This window comes from Pogona vitticeps, chromosome 6 (genome assembly GCF_051106095.1).
Source record: "Pogona vitticeps strain Pit_001003342236 chromosome 6, PviZW2.1, whole genome shotgun sequence".
Taxonomy (NCBI): Eukaryota; Metazoa; Chordata; class Lepidosauria; order Squamata; family Agamidae; genus Pogona; species Pogona vitticeps.
In genome coordinates this window covers 50,823,952-50,836,114 of record NC_135788.1, presented here as the reverse complement: position 1 = coordinate 50,836,114, position 12,163 = coordinate 50,823,952, and the positions used below count along the sequence as shown (strand labels likewise).

The 12,163-nt window shown below is 39.6% G+C and overlaps 1 protein-coding gene across 1 annotated transcript in view; it reads left to right on the top strand.

The window, feature by feature from the left end:
• NPHP3 (nephrocystin 3) overlaps positions 1 to 12,163 on the top strand; it is a 47,350-nt gene that overhangs the window by 17,603 nt on the left and 17,584 nt on the right. The window contains exons 10-15 of the mRNA XM_020804566.3: positions 2,411 to 2,514; positions 4,026 to 4,140; positions 5,252 to 5,395; positions 6,073 to 6,170; positions 9,602 to 9,704; positions 11,366 to 11,448. Coding sequence (XP_020660225.3) covers positions 2,411 to 2,514; positions 4,026 to 4,140; positions 5,252 to 5,395; positions 6,073 to 6,170; positions 9,602 to 9,704; positions 11,366 to 11,448 — 647 coding nt within the window. The remainder of the gene's footprint in view (positions 1 to 2,410; positions 2,515 to 4,025; positions 4,141 to 5,251; positions 5,396 to 6,072; positions 6,171 to 9,601; positions 9,705 to 11,365; positions 11,449 to 12,163) is intronic.

The window sequence follows — 12,163 nt, the reverse complement described above, 5'->3', positions numbered from 1 at the left end:
CCAAACAAAAACAGAACAAAACAAAACAATAAAAAAGGAGATAAAAGAAACTCCCATGTTAAAAAAGGGGGGAAGAGAAAAAGATCAGAGCCTACTAGGGGAGAAAAAAAATAAGAAAAGCAAGAGGGAAAAAAAGCCCATGTTGGAAAAAGGTGTGTGTGTGGGGGGGTAGAAACAAAACAAAAGGAATAAAAAACCATGGGGGGGGAAGTGGTTTTTTTAAAATAGAACCCACTAAGGGAAAAAACCAGAAACAAAAAGGGGGGAGGGGGGGAGGGAGTCTTCAGACATCTGAAAACGTCCAGTAGTCTCTTCTAGTCAAGATATCGTCTCTTTCAAACTACTAGTCTTTGCAGGCCTACTTGCTTGTCCCTTGGTCACTTGTCTTCTTGCCAGAGCCCCCACGCAATCAGCAGATCTTTGCCTTCTTCAAAAAAGTCAATTTTATGAAGGACTCCGTCCTTCCATATTTTTAAAAAGACAGGATGACCCCAGTTGTATCTCCTGCTGTTCTTAGATAAGATTAAAGTGTGGGGTTTCATCGTTCTCCTCCCCTGTATGGATTTGTTGCTTAAATCCTGGTAGATCTGAACTGGATTCAGTCTATAGACTAGCAGTTCTGGCTTTTCTTTAATGACCTTAAGAAACTGTTCTTTCTTGACATAGCTGAAAAATTTCAATATTATGGGTCTTGATCTCTTGCTTCTGGGATTCCCAACAAAATGTATTCTCTCAATATCTTCCTCAGACAAATGTTGGGAATTCATTATAGAAATACCGTATTTTTCCATGCATTATACTCTTGACTAAAATCTTTAGACTAAAAATTGGGGGTTGTCTTATACACGGAAGTAAGAGGAGGAAAGAAAAAACAAGTGGAGGGGAAAGCAGAGATCAAAGTGATCCTGCAGGGCTTTGATCCCTTTCACCCTACACTTGCTAAGCCCCACTTAGATTTCTTTATTTTGGGTTAAAAAGTGGGGGGCGTCTTATACATGGGGGCATCTTATACATGGAAAAATACAGTAATCCAGTCCACCACTTCCCATTTCAGATCAGTTTCTTATGTTCAAAAATCATTATTTTGATATTATTGCCTCTCGAATTATCTTCCAGATAGATAATTTTTTTGCAACTCATCTGCCTTCCGATGTTGCTTTTTCTTTTCGCCTTGGAAGTCTTCCAGCTGCTGTATCTTGTCCTCTGTTTTCCCTAGGCTTGTCTTAATGTCTGCCATTTCTCCCTGGAGTTTTTGTATGTCCTTTCCCATCTGTTGGTTCCCCTTTATTAAAGTGTCCATTTTAGAGAGAACCTGTTCCAGGTTTTTGTAATTCTGACCCTCCAGCCCTTTTATGGAATCAGCTAATTCAGAGAATGTTTTTTCCACGCTGACTTCAATAGAGCTGCTCAGTGAGGTAGCCACTCACTCTTCTATTCCAGCAGCTTCTTGAGTCCTCTTTCTAGGAGCTTTGTTATGGGGGGCTGTCCCTCTTCCACTCTTTTTAAATGGACAATGCGTTCAAGACTACAATCTGATGGTTTGTATGATGATTCACGTGCCCAGCTCTTAGCTGTCCTATCTATTTTTCCTCATATGCAAAGCAAAGATTTACAGCACAAGAAGCCAAAGACGTCTTTAACAGTTCATTAGTTGCCAGCTTCTCTGGCAATCTTTCTGGGCAAAAGCATATTCCACAGATAAGCAACACAATTTTTACAGTTTAAAAAGCACCTCTATCTCTGCTTGAAGTTTTCATTAAGAGTTTAAGCAAGTTCTATTCACATTTCAAATAGGGAAAAAGGCATTTATCACCCTATTTATATTCCAGGGTGAACAGACGAAAATTTAGCTACGCATCCCGTCCTGGCGGAAGTGACGTCTCTTGCTAATCTAAGTGGCGGGTTTGGGACTAGAAGGATTCATATGAATGAATGGCTTGGAGATGGGGAAGAAGTTTTCCCAAAAAAGAAAAAAAAACTCCTAATGCATCCATATATTCTCCTTTTATATACTTATGTGGCAAAGAAATTTAAAGTATATTTACTGGCACAGTGAATATACTTCCACAGTGGAAAATCAGTGATGGGTGAATCTGTTACTGAAAACCTCTGGTACATTTTTTAAAATTCATGATTGTTCTACAAGTTAACTGAGATTCCATGCATGTTTCCAAAGCCCTGTGTTGCCATGCCCATATAGTTAACTTTTAACCACACTAACTTAAATATAAGGCAGTTAAAATCAGCAGGTCATTAATTCACATAGTTGGGACTAAACTGTGGGTCTGTCTAAGAGACTGTTATGTCCCTTTATCAAACCTTGAGGTCAACTAGATGCATAAATAGATTTTTGAGTCACTCTGTTTCTTGGCCCCAAAACGCATCATTCTTTTGTTTGTTTATTTCACAGTATTACGAGCGTCTGAATGACCTGGTGGCAGCTCCAGCACCAATTCCACCCCTCCTTGTGTCTGGAGGACCAGGATCTGGGAAATCTCTCCTTCTTTCAAAGTGGTACTTCTTTTTAAAAGCTTTTTCATTACAATTAGTTGGTGTGTCTGCGTTACATGGCTATATCACTTGGATACCAGTTTAACTATGATGGTTGCTGACCTAATACACCCTGGGATTTCTGGTTTGGTGAGGTACTTAGATTTCTCTGTTGTAGTTCAGGGGGATACATTAGTACCTCACAAATCGCAAGATTCCTTCGGCTGAACTGGTGTGATTGTAGTATCAAACTGATATAATTGTATAGTGCCAATACACCTATGATTTCTTGCCTCCTTCCAAACAGAAAGATTCAGCAAGACTAGCAGTATATTATATAGAGAAGGAAAACATAAAGGTCCACAGGAAGTTTTTCAGAGCATCCTTTTGTGGCCAGTTTGATTCACCAGCTGAGTATAAGCATAATGGCTCTGCTGAATGCATGATAGTAAATTGCCATTTAACAGCAAGATGCATGAGCATCCTCCCTTCTCTTCCTCTTGCATATCCAAAAGAAAGAACAAATCAAAATGTTATTTTCCTTTAGAACTGGGCTGGGCAGGGATGAAGTGGAGCGAAGGCTCACAGGATTGAAACTCTGGAACCTTCTGAATAGCAGGAACTATGATATCATTGGCAGCCCTTCTCAGATTCTCCTATTACTTTTGAATCTAGCTACAGTCTTTACAGAAGGAGAGACAAAAATGGGTTTTTCGAAGAATGGAATATTGTTGTGTGGTATACCTGTCGTAATGCAAAGTACTTGGGAGTGTTTTTTTCCTTGATAGGATGATAAAGAGGCATATTTGCTCAATATAAACTCACTCCTCATATGTTGATATGGACCAATCCAACAACCTGCATTTTGAATTCTTCTTACAGTGGAGGAGGGGTTGACCATAGAGATTGTTATAATGGCCACCTGCATTTCCTAATTTAACACCACATCAGTGGAGGTGGGCACTGGAAATGCAGATGGGGGTGTGGATCACTCACCTTATAAACTTCCACGGATCAGCATATCAGCAAGGAATTGCTTTCATTTTTTCTCTTCCCTGTTCACTGAAGGATGAGGAGAAGTAAATTGCTTTCAGCCCAGTTATGGTAGCAAGCTCAACCTTTGAGGAAGCACTGTAGCTCAGTTGCAGGGGGATCTGGCAAGAGGAGTTTGTAGCTATTTAGATGTTATTGGACCATCTTCCACCAGGCTTTGCCTATGTGGCCAGTGGTCAAGAACTTGGAGAGTGTAGGTCCATTAGAAATGGAAGAGATTCTTCATCCTGACACAGAAAATGTGGATGGCTCAGTTTTGAGACTTGTGTGTTCCTGTACTGGCCCAGATGTTTTGCTCTGAGTGACCTTTCTCTCATCTTCCTTTTCCACTCATTTTAAAAACATATTAAAACAAGCCTGAAGTGTAGCAATGTATTTGCAATTAGCATTGCAATAGGCTTGAAGTTAGATATGAAAACATAGCTTTCAGAAATGTGGTTGGGTTGACACTCCTCTCCATCTCCCTCTGCCTTCCCCAACAGGATCCAGTTGCAACAAAAGCACTCGCCAAATACGCTCATTCTGTACCATTTTGTTGGTAAACCTTTGTCTAGCAGTTCGGAACCTGCGCTGATCCTCAAACGCTTCACTTTAAAGGTACTTCCACTTTACCATGGATGAGCGAACACTTTTAAGGACCTGAATGTTTGTGCATTGAATAAGTGGACAATGAGAATTTAGAGTTCTCATATATTTAATACTAATCTTCTATTTCCCGCTTGATTAAACCTGGTATCTATTTTGTCTTAAATTTGAGTAAATTTGCCTAACATTTCAGGGGGGAAAACAGTCTTTTGAATACCTATGCATGTATATATATGTACATGAATTATATGAGTTAATTTACAAGGGAAAAATCTATAGAGTGTGCAGAGTAATGTTTTTGCAGCTATTTTCAGCCATCTGGATAGTGAAGAAAAGACACATGGTTTTTCCTCTACAGTATTTGTGGCTGTAGGCAACCCCAATCTGTTTTTTCAATTGACAGCACATCATATTATCACTAGGCTAGCTCCTCCTGGTTTACATATTGATGACACATTTACAGAAATAATATTTTAACTCATCTAAATACCCTAACTCTTAAGTCTCCATGGCAGACTTAGAAAAGCATTTTGTCAGCTCCTGCTCTCAGAAGCCTCTGCTATACCTCAGGTTCATTGGCTGGAATGATTTGGCAGGAATTGTTCATCATCTTGAAAAATACTATTGTAACTGTATTTCTTTTATGTAGGACTGGACCACATCAGTGGGTTCTTGGGGATTATCTGCCCTGGGATCCTTTGAAGGCCACACAGGCCATCAAAAATGAAAAGAAACCAAATATAACAAAAGTAAATGTGCCGGGAAGTCCACTTCTAGTCTTGGAAAAATTATTTGGTTTCAAATATTGCTAGGAGAGTCACCTGAATCAGTGCTCATTCCTATTTCTGTATGAGGATTTATTTTTTGATGTATGGACAGGGCAGTGGGGCATGAAAACAGTGCCAGGGCTATATCCTTTGCATTTCCCAGCTTTAATACAATCATCTGTCATTCCCTTTTGTGTCTTCTTTTTAGAGTGAAAACACAATATACAGAAAATGTCATGGGATCATAGGATAGAAAACTTAATTGGAATCTAATGGTGTTTGAGTTTGTGTCTAATACCCTGTCCCCCCCTTCAAATTTAGGTAAAACATTTCTGTTCATCTTTATAATTCTGTAGCTTCTGCAGCATTCCTGGTTAGTCTCACCTTCAACACTGGATCCAGCCAAATTATCAGAAGAATTTCCTCGTTGGCTGGAGAAACTTTCTGCTCATCACCAAGGTGGTATTATAATAATTATTGACTCTATCGATCGAATCCAGGTAACATCTGCAATATTTTCTCCTTTCGTATTACTGAGAAATGAATTAGGATTGCATGTGTTATTTGGCGGTTATTTTATTATTCAGCATTTTTGTTTCTATTCAGTAAAGAGCAAAGCAAAGTGTGCTGCTTATAGACCACCACATAGTGCTTAAAGCACTCTCTGATCAGTTTACAATTATGCAGGCTACACATTGTGCCCCTCCCTCCAGTGAGCTGGGTACTCAGTTTACCAACCTCAGAAGATTGGAAAGCTGAGCAAACCTTGAGCTGGCTACCTGGTATTGAACCCTGGGTTACGAGCACAGTTTTGGCTGCATTACAGCAGTTTAACCACTGTGCCACGAGGCTTTTGGAATGCTAAATAATGCTTATTATGCAATAATTGTATTTTCTTTTGTATAAAATAGACAACTGAGTTCCACAAAAAACCACCTGAAGTGTGGTTTTCTTTCCCTTTTAACTGCATTGTGTTGGGTAGAGAGCAGCCAGATTTACATTTGAAGGGGTTTTTCTGTGGGAGATTGCAATAAATTCATGCATTTGTGTTTATAGAGGAAGATAAAAACTAAAAATCTGGAGTGTGAAGATTCTTTTCTTAAAACCGGTGTCTTTAATGTTTTGTTTAATTCTCGGCTTTTGATCTTTTATTTCAATTAAACAATTAAATTTTCAGCAAGCGGAAAAGCATATGAAATGGCTGATCGATCCCCTGCCAGTGAATGTAAGGGTTGTGGTATCCGTGAATGTTGAAACTTGCCCCCAGGCATGGAGGTATGTTTATTTGGTATTCTTCACAATCTGGTACCCTTAATTGCAAACACCCCCCCGCAGCATGAGGGTGCTAGATAGGGACCTGTAACATATCAAACAGTGCTTAGAATGTAAAGAATGTTTCTGGATTAATGGCTGTGAGTAGGCAGATGTGTAGGAAAAGCCATGGGGTCTTTTCCATCTGTGTAGAAAGGTAAGGTAAAGCAATAGAAAAGGAGTTGGATCCCCACTGAAAGTAAATAGTGGCGATATATAAAATACAGTAGGACCCCTCTATCCACAGGATCAGTATCCACTGATTCACTTATTCACTGGCTGAAAATACTAAATAAAACCACCCAGAAATACTTATTTATTTGTATTTCTAGGGTGTATTTACCAGAACTGGCCGCTGGAGGAAACAAGAGACCATGCAGCCTATCACATTTGACAATTCTGTGTTTTTCTACATTCCTGGGGAGGGAGGCATTGGAATTGACCTGTTGTGGATACCACGCTCCTATTCTATAAAATAAGCTATGGTATGTTGGGAGAACACGTCAGACCTTTCAACATCATAGTAATCAAAATTTATGCACCAACCACCGATACTGAAGAGGCTGAAATCGACGAGTCTTACAACACCTAAAACTGACACCAAAGAAAGTGTTCTTGTCATTATAGGGGACTGGAATGCTAAAGTTGGGAGTCAAAAGATATAAAAGGAACAACAGGTAAGTTTGGCCTTGGATTTCAAAACAAAGCGGGGCAAAGGCTAATAGAGTTTTGTCAAGAGAACAAGCTGGTCATCGCAAACACTCTTTTCCAACAACACAAGAGACGACTCTACACATGGACATCACCAGATGGGCAATACCAAAATCAGATTGATTATATTCTCTGCAGCCAAAGATGGAGAAGCTCTATACAGTCAGCAAAAATGACCTGGAGCTGATTGTGGGTCTGATCAACAGCTTATAGCAAAACTCAAGCTGAACCTGAAGAACGTAGGAGAAACCACTGGGCTAGTTAGGTATAATCTAAACCAAATCCCTTATGAATACAGAGTGGAAGTGAAGAAGAGATTTAAGGAACTAGATTAGGTGGACAGAGTGCCTGAAGAACTATGGATGGAGGCCTGTAACATTGTACAGGAGGCAGCAACAAAAACCATCCCAAAGAAAAGGAAATTCAAGATAGCAAAGTGGCTGTCTAACGAGGCCTTACAAATAGCAGAGAGGAGAAGGCAAACAAAATGCAAGGGAGATAGGGAAAGTTACAGAAAACTGAATGCAGACTTCCAAAGAATAGCAAGGACAGACAAGAGGGCTTTCTTAAACAAATGGTGCAAAGATATAGAGGAAAATAATAGAAAGGGAAAAAGCAGAGGTCTGTTCAAGAAAATTGGAGATATTAAAGGAATATTTTGTGCAAAGATAGATATGATAAAGGACAAAAATGGTAGGGACTTAACAGAAGCAGAAGACATCAAGAAGAGGTGGAAAGAATACACAAAGGAATTATACCAGAAAGATCTGGATGTCCCAGACAACCCAGATAGTGTGGTTGCTGACTTTGAGCCAGACATCCTGGAGAGTGAAGTCAAGAGGGCTTTAGAAAGCATGGCTAACAACAAGGCCAGTGGAGGTGATGGCATTTCAGTGGAACTATTTAAAATCTTAAAAGATGACGCTGTTAAGGTGCTACACTCAATATGCCAACAAGTTTGGAAAACTCCGCAGTGGCCAGAGGATTGGAAAAGATCAGTCTACATCCCAATCCCAAAGAAAGGCAGTGCCAAAGAATGCTCTAACTCCCGTACAATTGCACTCATTTCACACGCTAGCAAGGTTATGCTCAAAATCCTCCAAAGTAGGCTTCAGCAATATGTGGACCGAGAACTTACAGAAGTACGAGGTGGATCTCGAAGGGGCAGAGGAACTAGATACCAAATTGCTAACATGCACTGGATTATGGAGAAAGCCAGAGAGTTCCAGAAAAACAGCTACAGTGGTGCCTCACAGTGACTAATTTTACTTTCTTGGGCTCCATGATCACTGCAAATGGTGACACCAGCCACGAAATTAAAAGATGCCTGCTTCTTGGGAGGAAAGCAATGACAAATCTTGACAGCATCTTAAAAAGTAGAGACATCAGCTTGCCGACAAAGGTCCTCATAGTCAAAGCTATGGTTTTTCCAGTAGCAATGTATGGAAGTGAGAGCTGGACCATAAAGAAGGCTGACTGCCGAAGAATTGATGCTTTTGAATTGTGGTGCTGGAAGAGACTCTTGAGAGTCCCCTGGACTGCAAGGAGATCAAACCTATCCATTCTGAAGGAAATCAACCCTGAGTGCTCACTGGAAGGACAGATCCTGAAGCTGATGCTCCAATACCTTGGCCATCTCATGAGAAGAGAAGACTCCCTGGAAAAGACGCTGATGTTGGGAAAGTGAGAAGGCAAGAGGTAAAGGGGACAACAGAGGACGAGATGGTTGGACAGAGTCACCGAAGCTACCAAGATGAATTTGACCAAACTCTAGGAGGCAGTGGAAAACAGGAGGGCCTGGCGTGCTCTGGTCCATGGGGTCATGAAGAGTCGGACACGACTTAATGACTAAACAACAACAAAACCAAAATCAGCAGCACCCACCAACCCTAAGTGCTGAACACTCACATCAACGCTACCAAAAATTATATTTAGACACTAAAACAATGTGCATGGGAAATGAACACCTTGCTTTAGAGTAGAATCCTACTTGTAAGAAGTTTTGAGAAGAGCAGTTGTATTCTGAAACAAGATGCTCGTGCCCTGAGCACATTGTTTTGGTGTCTAAATGTTATGTTGTTTTTTAAAATCATGGCAGGACAAATATTGTGTATCACCACTGGGTGTGTATATATAGGGATTTGCAGTTTCTTCACATAGTCAAATTGTGTTAGCAAAAGAACATGGAGAATCAGCAGAGTAACCTCTGGTCCAGGTGGTTAAATGAATCACGCACACACAAGCAGCTTCTCCAGCACCAGACATGTAATTACAAGCTATATACAGGTACAGACCGGCAGCATAACAGCATGACACTCATCAGAAAGAAAAAGAATACATCTGCTGTACATATATATATATATACGTATTCACAACTATCTGTGTCGAATCATATTTGATATTGCATCATACATGAGTCAGCACTTTATAAGTCATCATGACTCAGCATTACAGCACACCTGTTCAGTATGGCTGCTCATAAGACACTTTGTACTGCTCAGGCCTGTAAATTTTACCTTGACAAATTGTGTTGCTAAATATGGTCTTGTCATTCAGAGTACAAATACGTAGGCTTCACAAATATGTGTTGCTTTTTTAATATGTATGTACTTCTAATTGAATCCATTCTTTGTATTTCTGCTCCATTACCAACTAAAGAAGTAATTTTTGACTCTCACTGAAAGGTTATGGCCGACTCTTCATCTTGATCCACTGAATGCTAAGGATGTCAAATCTCTCATTAATAAAGAATGCAGCTGTGCAGACCTGAAGCTAACTAATGAGCAGGTATTGCTGTTTTATATCCGTGTATAATCTAGAGGTTATTAAATTGAGTCACAGCAAGACACCCGAAGTTAAAAAAAGCACAACTCTGCTATATCTGTAACTGTTCTCTCTCTATATATTTTTAAAAGATTCTATTAAATTCAAACAGAGATAACCAGTAATCAAACTAAGCTGAGAAGTTTGGTCACCCATTACAACTTTAACATACATATTTATGTATAAATCACTATATTTTGGGTATACTGCTTTTCATCCATATTTGTAAGTTTTCTCTTAATTAAGCAAAGTTGTGGTATGTTGGAAAAATGATGAATCAATAAGGCTAACATGCTCTTAAGGAATCTGCTTCGTCATACATAAAATCCTGTTGGAGTTAACAGGTCATTTTATACTTACCTGTGTGCCTTCCAATTGATTTCAAACTGACTTGTCATGTTCCTCTTTCCTCTGTCTTGCACTTGGAAAGCTTGGCTTCCAAATGCTGGGTGGATGAGTGAGAAGAAAGAATTGTGCTTTCCCAAAAGTCTGTTAGCCACATTTAGTTGTCAGTATTAAGAAACCTCTTTATCAGAAGTAGCTAAATTAAGGCATTACCTCAAAAGAAAAGCCAGTCAGATATGGTTTTGTATGTTAGGATTTGCAACCTATGGTTTATGATAAGGCAAGAAACAAAATCAGAAACTGTAGTTCCAACTAGGTTTATAGACCATGGTGTGTGCTGACTGTGGTCAGTGTATTGTCTGAACTGGCAACCCATAGTTCATTAATAATTATGTGCCATCAAGTAAAATTCTGACATAGCAACTCTTTCCAGGGTTTTCCAGGTAGAGAATACTCAGAAGTAGTTTGCCATTCCCTTCTTCTCTGGGCATTCTGTGATTATGCAGCTTGCCCAAGGCCACACAAGTTGACTCTACTCACAGGAGGCAGATTGGGAAATAATTGGAATTGCCAACTTCTGGCTCTGCAACCAGATACTGTACCACTCTGAGCTATCCAGCCAACTATCCATAATTCATTACTTATTATTAATTAAAGTATTTGTTTATAATCTTTCAACCTTGCAGTGGACTAAAATTGTTAAATGAAGATTTAAAGACATTATCAAAATGGACAAACTTTATTTAAAGGCCAGCTTTAAAAAGACGCAGTCCTAGAAATTAAAGGCCCTGCAGAATAATACAGCTTTAGCTTCCTGATGGACCCTGCTGGGAACTTCCAGCAAGCACTGGGCCAACTTCCTTTTCTGATATGTGGCTAGGCTAGAGCTCAGCCTTTCCTAGGCCATGAAGTTTCCAGCCCGGTGTTTCTGCAGGGAGCACATTTTAGGTATGGGTCTGGCAGGGGGAACTCCCAGAACAGAGAATTCTGGGATTTGGAATCCAAAGACGCTTCCACAAATGGCACACGCATAGAGGCAAGTTGACATCATGACTTCCAGAATTATGGTAGAAGATGCAGAAGTATGTTCCCATGACCTCCTCTTTCAAAATTGTAATTGTTTAGAGGTTGCGTTTCCTTCACATTGCAAGGTATGCCGGTGATAATGGGTTCCTATGGGATTTCCCCCCATTTTTGTGGCTGTATGCTTTTGTATAGTTTTCAATTTTGCATTAAAATAAATTAATTTCACACTTATGTATGTGTGTTCTCACTTCCAGGAGAAGAAGTTTGAGAAACTCTGCCATTCAGCTGCAACTTGTAATGCTCTTTATGTCACTCTTTTGGGCAGAATGGTGGCTGGGTATGTCGAATAAATGATGTAATGTTTCACATGTGTTGTTAACAAATGAATGATTATGGATTAACAACATAAAATTGTGAGGAAATGGTGCCAGTTGAAATTTTGCCATTGCTTTAAATGGGATCTTGAATTCACAGTGATCTGATTTTCATATAATCCTGCACCATGGTTTAGCACTGTGTCGGCACATCTTGGGGTTGCATCCCCCTCTCCTTTGTCTCGGTAGTGTGGAGCAGATTGGAAGCTCTCCATCCCACTGCATAGGGGGAACACTGAGGTGGACAATTCATGATTTTTCAGAGGTTGTTAGATTGCAGCTCCCATCAGTCCTACCAAGTACAGTATAGCTGATGGCGAGAGATGATCGGGTGTTGCCGTTCAAAGTTGCCCAAGTCAGGTTTTTAAATTTTGGTTTGTTGACAGAAGTCAGGATTACATCATAGTTCATCATCACATTATATATATACATAGAGAGAGATATATGGATATAGATATAGATAGAGATATATAGATATATATAGATATGTGTGTGTGTGTGTGTGTGTGTGTATACACACAGAGAGACACACACACACATCTGTTTTTAAAATTCCGTATAGCTAACAAATCTACATCAATCAAAAAATCTAAATAAAATGTAAAGACTAAACAAACCAAGGTTCTTAGGTGTAACAACAAACAAATTAGCTTAAATCAGAAAATAGATGCTTCTTTC